The 14,812-nt window shown below is 36.3% G+C and overlaps 1 protein-coding gene across 7 annotated transcripts in view; it reads left to right on the plus strand.

Moving 5' to 3' along the window:
- Nucleotides 1–14,812, plus strand: part of ptprua (protein tyrosine phosphatase receptor type Ua) — a 297,253-nt gene that overhangs the window by 71,399 nt on the left and 211,042 nt on the right. For all 7 annotated transcript variants that reach the window (XM_079591540.1, XM_079591539.1, XM_079591541.1 and 4 more), the window contains exon 2: nucleotides 11,819–11,947. In XM_079591540.1, the coding sequence (XP_079447666.1) occupies nucleotides 11,819–11,947 (129 nt within the window). The remainder of the gene's footprint in view (nucleotides 1–11,818; nucleotides 11,948–14,812) is intronic.

Consider the following 14,812-nt stretch of genomic DNA (forward strand, 5'->3'; position numbering starts at 1 on the left):
GTAACTGTTTGACTGTAAGTAATTGTCATACGTGGATAGCCCATATCTTATACTTACCCATCAATAACACTCTCCGCCCTCTAGCAGAAACAATACCAAACAACAAATATTTACTGTCTTTATGGCCCACAAAACATACCAATGTTTCTCTTTGAAGTTGAGTTGAGTGAGCCGAGAGAAGAAACAGTATGGCTTTGTTCCAAAGCTTAGTGAGCTGCCTTGTTGTCTATTCGGGGCATCATTATAATGGAACCTCACAAGTGACTAAACACTCAATAGGCAGCACTCCATGCATCATATAAATTGGGAACTCCATGCAAATCACATGGGAAACTTCAATCGATTTTAAATGGATAATTTTTCCTTTCTTAAAAAGCCTTTGTTAAAGACTATGATTTAAACCAACCAGACCAGCTGTGAGGTGAATCACAACATTACAATCTTTGATTTTGAAACAAAAATGTATTTGAAAATTGGACAAATTAGGAAATACCTATAATCCCATGAAGCATTGCAAATTAAATTTAAAATGATGGAGTAATTTACAACTTAAAGATGTTGATTATACACTACGGGGCTGTTGAATGCTTGATTCTGATTGGTTGACAAACATTCTAAGGTGTGCAATAGAGTGGTGCAGGTATGACGTCACTTTGTAGGCCAACCGACAGTTAGCATCACGCCGGTTCCCTTGACAAAAACCTAATAGGATTTTCCCATAGGCTTTTTGATTATCACTAAAAACAAGCTCTGTGATTAACAAAAGTTTATGATTATTACACATTTTGTCCATCAAGATAATTATCACAGATGAACTAAACTTTTATGATTTTTGAAGCCTAAATGCAGTCGCCAGAAGTAAAAAGCTAATGAACTACACCACAGTCCCACAACTTCACCATCACCAAGCTTCTACAACTCTTTCAGTTTTCATCTAAAAACATTTTCCCAGAACGTTTGAACGTTAGAATAGTTTGTAAGAGCACATTTATAACCATAACGAGGATGTAAAAATGGACAATAGTAATATGGTAAATGGTCATATGGATGTATTTTATGTCGTTGAATAAAACGAGAAAGTGTCTTGAGCTTGAGTTCACCACAGACCTTTAAACCAAAAACCCATTCAAAAAACCCATTGACTTCGGGATGATGGATCGGGAAGTACTAAAACGCACAACGCCACTGACAGAGCAAATAAATATTGTAAACAATAGGATAAAACAACCAATTATTAAAAAAAGAAAAATCCACAAAATTGCGTTTTATTATGTATTTTGCATTTATTAGTTATTATGGAAAAGCACATATCTCTTCCTCATACTCTCTCCCACTAAGATGCACACACATACAGTAGGCTACGGACACACACTCACTGTTTGAAAGCAGTCTGTTATTCTGCTTGATATTGTAAACTGGTAGCCTAGGCTATTTATTATATTCTTTTAATAAGAATAATCATAAACACACTAGTTTTTAGCACAAATAGTTTTACAGAGTAGCTTTAAATTGAAAGGCTCACAGAAAATAACTTACTTCTGCGTCGCAAATCAAGATGGACAAAGCTTGCTGTTAGCGTGTTGCTATGCTAACAAGTTGCTGAATGCTGAAAACATGACAATATGTAAACGGAGACAGTCAAATCACATATTATGTTGGATGCTAATTGGTCAAAAAGGTTTTCCAGCCATATTAAAATACACAGTAGTAACATATTTGATTTGAATAGAGCTTGGTGTTAATGTAGGCTACCTGGTGTCAATTCTACCCTTGTTGACATAACTGTGTGTTTTTGTCTGTTCAAACGCAAAAAGATGCACAAGAGACCTCAATTACTTATGCACTGTCGGAGAGACGGCTTTATGTGTTCTCACTGAAACCCCGACCGAATTGAGCTCTCTTTCGCGTTGTCACGCTTTGTCAGATTTATCCGTGTCTGTTCTTCTCTTTCTCCCAGCTATTTAAATTTTTTCACGTTTTATGAGACATGCAGCAAGTGTATGCCAACTTATGTCCCGCCGGTATAAAGTTAATTCTACCACGCAGGGCATCAGTTCTGACAGGATATCATCCCAAAACGCCCCTCCCAAACATTCTTATCTCATTTTTATCAGGCCTAGTTAGTCATAGTTTTTGTCATCCAAAGCTGGTTTTTACTTATTTATCGTCTCGTTTTCGTCAGTGAAAAAATGTTGATCAAAATTATTCGTCAACGAAATGAACACTGGTTAGAATTGGTCAAAAATACATTTTCGAAGGCAACACATGCTGCCTAACCTGTACGACAAAGCCTATGTCTCTGTCTCTCATTTAGTTATGTTTATTTTACACTTATTTGTATTCCTTTCTTCCATTTTGCTGCAAGTGATGATCAGATTTATGACAGCCCTACAAATGGGATCCGCAGGACAGATATTAAACCTTCCAAAAAACGTTTGCCTTCAAAGAAAAGCCATAAAAACACTGCGCTCTGAGACATCAAAGAAAGCTCAGACGCACGTATACCTGCTGCACCACTTCAACTTTCGGGGATGCGGTGTTCTGCAAATTACTTCCATTGCTTTCAAAGTATCGGCCGCAGCATTCACACTATGTTATTTATTTACGGCGCTTTGTTCTGTCTCACCACACCTCTCAGGGCTGTCTGGAGACTCAAGACAGCTTTGACGAAGTAAAGTCAGGTCCTGTTTTAAAGGAGCTGATGAGAGGCTCTGTCGGCTGGTTTTCATTATGCGATTTCTAATTAGCATACTGCAAGGATCAAAATACTAAAGAGAAACAATTCTATCCTAATTTATCGTGACATTTCAGCGAGAATGGTGCTCTGGGAAAACGGTTCAGGTTTTTCATGTAGCAGATCTCAAAATACTCTTCTTCAAGTGTTTCCTCAGGGAAGTGTAACATTTGTGCCATCAACAACCCACACAGTCGTACAGACACACGAAACGGCAGGCAATCAAACCTTTCCACAAGTGTTTAACATGTAGCGTAAGTACTGACCCCACAGGAAAGAAAAATCACAAATGAGATCTCACTAGTCTTTTCTAGACAGCAATGAGGTTTAATAAATGTCGCCTGTGGCGATTTTTCTGAGAAATTATATTATGTTGCTTCTTTCACATTTTGTGACACTTTCAAAGTGAAATGTCAAGTGAGTGGGGCTAAAAGCTGGTTCCAAAACAGATAAACGTGAATCTGGCGACGTTTTATTACAACGTTGTACAGCAGCTTGGAAATGAAATGAATACTGCCGAAGTGTTACTGTAACATACCACTTACACTAAACCTAACAGCAAATGTGATATACAAACTAATTTTTTGAAGCAACCATGCAGTTTATCATCACTGGGACATACCCAATCGCTTTGCATCGCAAACGCAATATTGTACCAGGTGAGCTACCGGCAAGAAAAGCCATAATTAGTGGTGCAATGGATCACAAAATTCACGGGTCGGATCATGTTATGGTTTTTGAGATACTACACTTTAAATAATTGGATACAACAGCAAAAACCACTAGCCTAACTAACTAAAGTTCAAACATTATTAAAGACAAGTGAACAGTCAGTAATAAAATACGAATAAATACACAAATTACACGCATAGATAAATACAACACAACCAAGTTAACAAATAAAGTACGTTAAGGTCTAACAGTAGTATTTAGATACAGGAATGTAATAATTGAATGTTAGACAACACTATAGTGTTCAATGTATGCGTGCCTGAAAACGCAATCTTTTGAAAATGAGTTTCAAAGTGCACGTTTTTGAAAACGGCCTCCGTGTAAACGAGAAAAACGCACGCAATGCAAAGATTTTTCCGCTGGAAACTCAAAGGAAAAACTTCTCCGTTTTAAGCATATCGTTGTCGTGTAAACATACCCTAATTATAAATAATCTTTGTGCACAGACGCAATGTACACCTCTAATAAATATGGAGCTATAGTTATGTGATGCAGACATCAAAATGTATTAGTTTACATGCGCTATGGTTAAAGTATTTTGAGGTCATAATAGAGTATTGAGCAAGGAAAATAAGACTTTTTTAATCGACAATCTCTCCCTGTAATTACAATTTTATGCCACTAGTGTTCATTTTAGATGTAAACTGCAATGAATTGTATTGTAAAATAATGTTTTTGGAGTTTTGCAAAAATGTGGGTAAAGGCATTTTTTTCCATTGAGTCAATCTTGGTTTTGAACATGGTGGCTGGTGGCTGGTTTCTTAGCTGGTCTAAACTGATCATTAGACCATCTTGGGCCAGACAGAATCCAGTCATTCTAGCTAATGGTGGTCAAGATGTTTTTTGGATCAGCTGGTGACCAGTTTGGACCATCTAATGACCAACTTACAAATCCCCACAAAGTATCAGACGTGTGTGTGTGTGTGTGTGTGTGTGTGTGTGTGTGTGTGTGTGTGTGTGTGTGTTTCAAAGAAGCCTCTTATGCTCACCAAGGCTGCTCACCAGACTGTAATCTTGTGAATTAATATTACAATTGAATTGTAATTTCATTATGAATGTCTTACTGTCATTTTTTATCAATTAAACATGTCCTTGCTGATTAAAAGTAATCTTTCTTTCTTTCTCTTTCTTTCTCTTTCTTTCTTTCTTTCTTTCTTTCTTTCTTTCTTTCTTTCTTTCTTTCTTTCTTTCTTTCTTTCTTTCTTTCTTTCTTTCTTTCTTTCTTTCTTTCTTTCTTTCATTCTTTCTTTCTTTCTTTCTTTCTTGACCAACTTAGCTTAACTTGTCTCACCAAAGTCTCACTCTGTGTACTGATTTTAAAGAATTTAAAGTCAGAGATTTCAATATATACATGAATATGTACATTTCTCATCAAATACTTTAATTATTTTAACTTATTTATACTTATACTTTAACTTAGTATTATTATAATTTAACTTATTTAAATAAAGCTGATTCAAAAAAAAAATTACAGAGACATTTTAGTTTATATTTTTTAAAGAAATAATAAATTATTTTATTAACTTTCCTGAGCTATTAAAGTGCTACCTCTGAGCAATAACATTTCCTCTTGGAAGACACACACACACACACACACACACACACACACGGAAACACAGTATTAAATAATTAGAATTCATAACTGAGCACTTGAAGAACCAAAGGATCATGGGTAAAGCCTGCTCTAATGAGGAACATCAGTGGAATGTCAACACAATACAGAGCTGAGCAAATTCTACTCCCACAAACACACTTCTCTCAGAGAGTGCCACAGTGACTGTGGTGGTGTGTGCATGTGTTTGATCAATCATGCATTCAGAAACACCTGGATCCTACAGAATGCAGGGGTCTCGAGACAATTAACTTATTTTAACTTCACGTCACCTTAAAAGAAAAGTGTTCATCGCAGTCATCAAAGACTCTTTAGTGGTCTCACAGTGGTTCTCAAACAGGGGGCTGGGGCCCACTAGAGGGCCTCAGCAAACTTTCAACAGGGCCAGAGGATGAATAAAACTTAGATTTATAATTATCAACATAAGTAATATAATTGTAATGTAGTAATAATAATTATTATATAATATTGTTTCATTGAATAACATACTGTTCTTGGAACTTGTGGAAATAACAAAATGAGTTGTGGTTAAATCAATATTTATACAGTAAATAATTATAAGTCTACGGATACACTTAAAAACACACTTTGCCCCAATGAGGAAACAAGCTATTAAATTATACAGAATGAGTTTTTTTGGAAAATTTTAAAAATTCAGAAAATTTTGTGTGATGTGGAGGTTTAGGGGTAGGGTTAGTGTAAGGGGATGGAATATACAGTTTGTACAGTATAAAAACCATTACGCCTATGGAGAGTCCCCACAAAGACAGGGAACCAGACGTGTGTGTGTGTGTATGTGTGTGTGTGTGTGTGTGTGTGTGTGTTTGTTTGTTTGTTTGTTTTCTCAAACAAGCCTCTTATGCTTACCAAGGCTGTTCACCAAACTGTAATCTATCTTGTGAATAATTATTACGATTGAACTGATGTTATTTACTGTAATTTTTGATCAATTGAATGTGTCATTGCTGATTAATAGTAGTCTCCTTTCTTTCTTTCTTTCTTTCTTTCTTTCTTTCTTTCTTTCTTTCTTTCTTTCTTTCTTTCTTTCTTTCTTTCTTTCTTTCTTTCTTTCTTTCTTTCTTTCTTTCTTTCTTTCTTTCTTTCTTTCTTAAATGCTCCGCTCTCCACCCTGATATAAAAGCTGCTGTCGGTTAATGAAGATTTGACGGATTATTTACGTACTTTGATACTCTTGTTGCACATTCGTACAGACAGTATTCAAGACATTACTGTAAATTGCTGTTTGAATGGGACATGTCAAGACTCACAACTAAAAAGTGCAGCAAATAACACAAATAACCCCTTTGTCAGGTGTATGTACGTATATGTTATTGGTCTGGACTGCGAAGTTCAAAATGAGTCAACAACTGGACTGAAAATGAAGGCAGACACACCACAGGCAGTTTGAGTTGAGCTGTGTGCTCACAATGCCTGAGAGTGGGGTAAGGCCTCTGCATTATTAAAGTAACAGATGGAAAGGTAAACAAACAAAGGGAGCATGGGCCCCGGAGCCACCCTCACCATAGCCCATGAACGGGGTCTGGCACTGAGTCAGACAGCCTCTTTAGCACCTTCAGAAATCAGCCTGCTATGAGGCAATGCCCCTACCAAGGTCCAAAACATACTCTATGTGAAGTATGTAAAGATACAAATGCAAAGCGATTTCACACATCGCTGCTTTCTGAAACAAATTGTGTAACTGGAATGTAACTGAGAACTGACCAACCAGCATTTCCTGTTCCAAATCTAAATATGTGCCTTGAATCACTTTGAATCATAAGTGGTTAATGTGATTTTGCAATCTGAATTGAATGATTAGATAATAAATAATAATAATAATTTCACATGGGGCACAACAACCGATGAATCATCTAAAAAGACATACAAACGGAGTGACTGGTTTGAATCAGTTTGGTGAATAAATGAACTCACTAAATTCATCAGTGTTCTTGAACCGTTATATAAAGTTTCTAATCTACAAGGAGTGTGTGTGTGTGTGTGTGTGTGTGTGTGTGTGTGTGTGTGTGTGTGTGTGTGTGTGTGTGTGTGTGTGTGTGTGTGTGTGTGTGTGTGTGTGTGTGTGTGTGTATTTGTTACCACTGTGATACTTTCACACCAGAAGAACAGAGAGAGACAAAGCGAGCAATAATATTCTTTGACATCATAATTTCTCACTCTTCACGGTAGTGGTGATAAAAGCTTTACAGCTCTTCTGTAATAATCATTATCTTTGCTTTTCACAGACCGAAGACTCTGATGAAAGCAGTACTGACTCTAAAGCTGTGTTTACAATGACATGAAGTTCCTTCCCCGATAACTGAAAATCCTGCTCTTAAATGACTGGAGATGGCAGCTGAGGATTATAAACCGATGTAATATAAGCCTGTCTTTGCTATTTAATTTTGACAACTAAAGCAACTGAAATACTTTCTCGAGAGCTGCTCTTGTAGCTTTGCAGAGAAACAGCGTTTAATCCTGTAGTGACTCGGATATAATTATGGTTGAAGATGTCAGAGAGCTAAACGTTTTTTCTAAAACACAAACTGTAGGTTTCTGTTAGTCCTGTTCATCCCAAAGTCACGTTCGTCTAAATACAACAGATGCATAGGTAATTTAATTGTGTTCACTTGCTATATATATATAATGCCCCCCCCCCCCCCCCCCCTCCCTCCTTCTTCACAAGAAACAGAGCACTGGGTAATACAAGAGTCTAACAAAGCTAATTAAGAAAGTGCATGACTGACAATGATTAATTATTACCTGTCAGTTTAGAGAAATTACACAAAAATACCATTCAAAATGTTGGGCTCGGAAAGATTTTTTTATGTTTTCTTTAATTTAGATTTTTTATATTTATTTATGTTTAAGTCAGGCTGTATTTATTTCAACAAATACACCATAACAGTAACATTACGAAATATCCGTGCAATTTAAAAATAACTGTTTTCTATTTTAATATATTTAAAAATATATTTTATTCCTGTGATGGCAAAATGGATCTTTTTTTTTTTTTTTTTTTGCAACCATTAGGCCTACTCCAGTCTGTAGTGTCACAAGATCCTCAGGAATCATTCTAATATGCTCATTTGCTCAAGAAAATAAACATGTATTTTTATAGATGTGTTGCCTGATATTTTTGTAAACCACTGTTTTTGATGAATAGAAAGATGAATTATTTTAAATAGATTTTTTTGTAAAAAATAAAATATAAAAAATTCTTGCCAGACTGATCTTACTAATCTCAAACTTTTGAAGAGTAGTGTATAGAAGGATATGTTCTACAGAACCTTAGAGGGTTCTTTTAGGCGCTTCATAGAACATTTTAGGGATTCTGTAACATACATATCATGAAATTCTGACTTTTTCCTTGTTTAAGTTCTATTATCGGGTTCCCGGTTCATCTACCAACCCAGAAAATGTGAAAAGTGACAACCCAGTAACTTTGTTTTGATAAGCCTTTCTCTGCAAGCATGTAAAAAAAAAATAAGCCGATCAGATGTCGCTCCCCTTCTGACGTAGGAAGGGGTTCTTATTAAAATATTTTCACCTACGGCGGCGCCATTTAGATTTTGGGAGCGACAACAGTGTTCTAACGCAGTTCTAACGCAATGGCAAAAGTTAGAGCAAAAAGCATGCAAACTGTTCTGTCGTTGGCTGCACAGACAAGCACAGAACACTATTTGACCAAAAAAATTCACAGCTGTCTTATAAAAACCTCAGGAAACTGTGTAAACTTGTGTAAAAGTTAAACATGACGTTACATGCAAATCGATGAGATGAATCAATGTATCACAACAACTACATAAATGTATCCACTAACCATTCAGAAACGTCCCGGTTGCAAGTTGCAATCTCTTCCTAAAGTCTCTCCTTAAGGCTGCACTCCGCTACTGGTTATTTCTGAGATTTTGGAAGAGTGAGATTATTCGCATGTTTTGTTATTGACGCGTTTCTAAAACTCATTTAAAAGAATCGGCCCTCTTCTGAACGGAGGCGGGGAGCAGCAGCTCATTTGCATTTAAAGTGACACACGCAAAAACGGTCACACAAAAACAGACCCTTTTTGCTCACACCCAAAAGGGGCAAATTTGACAAGCTATAATAAATGATCTGGGGGGTATTTTGAGCTGAAATTCCACAGACACATTCTGGGTACACCATATATTAATATTACATCTTGTGAAAATCATCATAATGTGTCACCTTTAAGACATTTTTCCTTATATAGAACCTTTCTGACATAATTGTTTCCTTAAATAGTCATGAACCCACATGGTTCTTTATACTACGGGGCTATTGAATGCTTGCATCTGATTGGTTGACTCCACTGAACCTTTTTTTCTAAGAGTGTATTTGACGAATCAGAATCAAGGGGGCTGAGAGTGCATGGATCTATTGAGATGTTCTTCTGTCTATGTGAGTTGTTCGGTCCAATTTCATCGGTCTGGCTATAATTTCCCCACCTGTAATGTAGCGTGAGAGCATGTTGTTGTGAGAGTGCTTCTGTTTTTAGATGCTACTCTAGATGGAGTATTATTAGCTTCTGTTGAGAGCATGTTTTCCAACAGACAGACATAGGAGGGGGTCACCTCTCACTGGTGATGAGTCTATTACGTGAGTTCGTGTTTCGTCTCAGTGTCTCTAGTGTGATGTTGATGTTTGGCAGGTGACGGCAATCTACCTGACCCGTCTTTACCTCACCGTCCTCCAAGCTTGGAGCTAATTGAGCCGAAACACACACCTCCACTTACACACAGAGCCGACGAAACCAGAGTTATTAGATGCAATTAAGGGGAACAAAAAGCACATAAAAGCTTTTAGCTGCTGTCTGAGTTCAGGTGTGGTACTCAATCATTTTTGCCTGAGATAATTCCACATCACTACATTCACAGGCGAGAGCGTCTTTTCGTTTGCACCATTAGTTTTAGTGCGAGCGATTAGCCTTTCTTCACACTACATACGATTCCAATTGGTTTTCCAAATCCAATTTTCAGGGCTGACTGTCCGCACTGTTATTTTACAAGTAATAAACCCCAAACAGATCTATTTGTTTAGACAGTGTAGTCAATGTCCAATAATATACACAAATGTCTATTGCATATCCTTTCCTCAAAACCGCTACAGTAACTCAATCACTGTTAAAGTTCCCCTTTAGTCAATCATTATGTCCCTTAAAACTCATCTTTGATCCAAGTTAACATATATTTAAGCATTTTGTTTCTTCATGCCTTAAAAAAGCTTGAATGTAACTCTACACCCTTTTCTCATTTAGTATATGCGGTTCTATGAATATGCAAATTAGCCCCGCCTCCACTCACACCAGCTCAGAAATCCACTCGTTGATGATCACATGTTGACGTGATTGATTACAAAATAGTTTGTGACGTCAGAAACACCAGCGATTTCAAACCTCATTTTTTGAGACTGTCTGGTTCACAGCAGTTTTCAGAAGAACCACTGGAAGACTTTAAATGCCACATGAGAGCATTAATGAGTGAATTTGTGCATATTTGTATGCTTTTATACCTGCATCAAAACCTGAATGACAAAGAAAGCTATTGGAATCAAGTCTAACTGACTAACCAAAAATCCCAAGCAAGACCAATTAGAAAAAACGTTCTAAAAGTGCAATCAGTTTTATCTGTAACATGTGATGTGATGCAAATGTCAAAATGCATTACTTTACAAATCATGCAATGTTTTTTGGAGTTTTGCAAAAATGTAGAGGTAAAGGCATGTTTTTTCAATGACCCTATGTTGAAAAAATCCTCAATATATTTTTTTCTCTTCAATCGACTAAACAGATTTGAGTCAGGTATGCCCAAAAAAAAGAGATTTTTCTGTGTGTCTAAACAAAGTCTTTCTTCTCATTGAAAGAAACAAGAGCCCTGAAAGATTACAGCTACAAAGTGAACCATAGTTTTGTGCGGAATATTTAATTACTCGAACGCAACAGCCCTGAGGTTCCACTACAAAGCCAGCAAACTCACAAGTTATTTACAGAAATGCATCATCTGCCTAAAGCAACGATCATCCCACTGTTCACATAAAAAGTTTTCAGAGTGTGATCAAAAATGTGGAGCTTTTGGTTATTTGTTGTTTAAAGAGGTCATAATCGACTCTTTTTAAAGAATTATATCTTCCTCCCCGAAGTCCTCTTATGATGTTGGTCAGGTTTTGTTGCACTAAAAACAACTGCAATTTAGTATCAAATTGGAATTTGTCAAACTCTCCCTGACCCTTTTGCAGGGTGTCCCTTTAAATGCAAATGAGCTGCTGCTCCTCGACCCCGTTCAGAAGAGGGCCGATTCTTTACATGAGCTTCGAAAACTCCGTCAATAACAAAACATGCGAATAATCTCACTCAACCAAAGTCTCAGAGAAATAACCAGTAGCGGAGTGCAGCCTTTTGCAATTGCAGTAAGTTTTTGCTATACTGTACCTTTAAAAGCTCTTTATTCAAATACTTCTATTGTGATTGACTGACCTCTTTGCATTTGAAATATTTAACTGTCATACTGGGTGTCGCCATATACATGTGAAACCATTGTTAAAATGTGAAGTTCAACTTTAAGTAGAGAATGACTTCTGTTGCACTTCAAAAGTCATACATTTCAAGATTAATTCCTACTTCGGAATATTTCAAAAGATCAGTTATACTGACTTATAAATGCCAAACGCAATGCAAATTGATCATCTAGATATATTTTGTTCTAAAAATTTGTTATTTCTCTCTCTAGCTGGCTGCACGTTTGAGGAAGACTCCGACCCCAGCCTCTGTGAATACAGACAGGCACAGGAAGATGATTTTGATTGGCAGCTTGTACGGACCTATAGCTGGCCGCACATGACCTCTGACCTTATACGAGGTGAGTTGCGTTTTTGTGTGTGTGTGTGTGTGTGTGCGTGTGTGTGGTAATAAACGCTTGATTGTATTCTCATAGTTTTCCATGTTTATTTGTGTGAAATGGCTGAGCCTACTATAAAACATAAGAAAGCAATACATGTATTCTTAACGGATAAAGCAATCCCAGAATGCATTGTAACACGATCAGTAAAAATCAAGAGATATATAATTTATATAATTTATACATAAAAAAAAAAAAAAAGCTTGACTAATGTTTCAGAAAAATGTTCCATAGCATTACTTAAGAACAGATAATTTTGAACTAACTTTCCTTAATGTTACTGAAAGAACGTTTGTTCTTGACCCTTGCCAGAATGTTAGCCACAGTTCTGAGCATGTTCCCTGCTTGCTGGATTTGCATATGAATGTAAAGTTTCTAGGAGGAACACAATAGTTTTGCAAGAGACTGCAAATGTTTTGTTAGCGAATTCAAAGTCATATTAGGTGTTCTGTAGCTAAGTACTTTTGTGCCAGTGTGTCATGTTTTTTTTTTAGCTTAGCAACATGTTAACTCTTAACTCTATTGGAATAAATACAACAGAGTTGCATGAGTTTGCCTTCTGCCTATTGTATTTTAAAACAGTCACCTATGAGTTTCAATGGTGGTTATTATGTCTAACCTAAGCTTTTGTAGTCTAGTCCTCTCTAGTAGCTTAAGTTTTGGAACAAAGCTGAAATAAACATGCAAAGTTAAGTGTCTTAACTTCTCATTGTAATTAGCAGGAAGTGAGTATGTTCCTTAGAGAAAATACAAAGCAATTTTTATTCTGACCACAAGCATGGAGTGTGTCATGGCAACTTGTGGTGTTTTTGTTCAATGTCAAACGTACACCGTGTCTTTCCAATAATAACTGTGCTTTTAATTGCTGTTCAGGTAAGAGTTGTGTATTAACATGCTTAGAGTTTAGATGGTTTCCGCGATAATGTTACAACTCCACGATGTGCATGGGGAGCTTACAGAAACACATGGGGCGTTTTCGTGCTCTTAATGGTTATCAAGTCTAAATAAGTTGTATGGTGTTAGAATATGGATGCTCTTGTATGCATTATGTGGTTTTATTATGAGTGCTCTCACAGACAGTTGAGCTTTGTAATGTTACTTTGTTTTCATCAATATGGTCAGTATCCATGAATCAGTAGCAGAAAGTATTCTATACTGTTTGTACCAAGGTAGCAATATATGTGGAATTTCCTTTCACTGACTCATCCACTGATACCAATGAATACTACTACTACTACTGCTACTACTACTAATAATAATAATACTTTTATTTATAATGTGCTTTTCTTATCATAGCCTATGCCATAAGATATGAGATTAAATTAGTTAAGCCAAAAATGTTATTCTGTCATCATTTACTCACCCTCATGTTGTTCCAAACCTGAATGCATTTCTTGCTTCTGCTGTTTTGGTTCCCATTGACTTCCATTGTATTTCTGTCCATAGAATGGAAGTCAATGGGATCTGAATCTCTTTAGTTACTAACATTCTTCAAAATAATAGAATAAAGAAAGTCATACAGGTTTGGAATGACATGAGGGTGAGTAAATTATTGCATTTCATCTTTAGGGTGGACTATCACTTTAACTGATAAAAGCAGACTTAGTAGTTTAGTTGTTATGAAAAAATAATTAACATTCATTTGTAAAATATTTCATTCATTGGATTATTCAAAAATCACCACGATTATTATTCTAAACCATTAGATAAAAACAAATAACTATACTGCGATACATTGTACCATTATTGTGATCTAATACTACTTATACTGTGATATAAAATGTCCATTCTAGTGGCACGTGATGTTGTTAACTGGACATAAGAAGCTTGAAGACACTTTGTGGTGACATTTCTTTGAGTGGCCGTCCAATACTGCACTTATCTGGAGGGTTAAATTCCATCAAAGCTGCTAAAGACACTCCAATTGAGACAACAGCTTAGTTTATTGGGTGCTATTTGCTCAATATTATTGATCCATACTGGGGTATGTTCAGCATGTCAATGAAGTGGAACTAAGAAACAAAGAGCGAGGAAAGGTAGACGAGTGTAATGCAGGTCTAACAGAAAATAGAAGCTGTGTAGAATACTGATGTTTCTGTGAAAAGTCTATTCATCTTTTGCCTTTCTAGGTTTTACACTCTTCAAATGCCCTTTTCACATTTTGCCTTAAAAGTTGCACTAATTAACTATGTCTTGTTTTACACCTAGTACCTATAGGAGTTAATAGTACTTATAGTTCACTTTCGAGGGAACTCCACACTGCAACGTTTGACCAGGTCCTGCGGTACCTGGAGTCTGAGGCATGTGTGAAACCAATCCATTGTATGCGTGTTCACCAGCGCGCTCCAAAAGTGCACAAGAATTGCACGAGCTGTTCCTATCGTGTCACTGATTAGAAAATGTGCATCCCATTTAAATTATATTGAGAGTAGTAAAACGCTACGGAGAAAGTCTAACATGATCTACAAACAGCAACTAAAAAGACTGATGAGAAGAGGAGAAAATATCCCTCACCAACATACATTAGAAAGCTTTTTAAACTACTCATGACCACTTTTACTAGAATGTATCACATTCTGTTGTATTTATTGTGAAATATTGACTAACTTGTAGTAATAAATAATCTTTTATGGAATAGATTTTTCACTAAAGATTTATATGTGGCTACAACTGTGGCAGGTATTGTTTATAACTGTGTAGGTTGCTATTTTTCATAACAAATGCTATAGATAAAAAAAAAGAAAGAAAAAAAAAAGTTAACATTGACCTAAGCATGGTAATGAGGGGCCATCAATGGTCTTAGTTACACAATTACAACAACCATGC

This window comes from Phoxinus phoxinus, assembly GCF_949152265.1.
Source record: "Phoxinus phoxinus genome assembly, chromosome: 19".
NCBI lineage: Eukaryota > Metazoa > Chordata > Actinopteri > Cypriniformes > Leuciscidae > Phoxinus > Phoxinus phoxinus.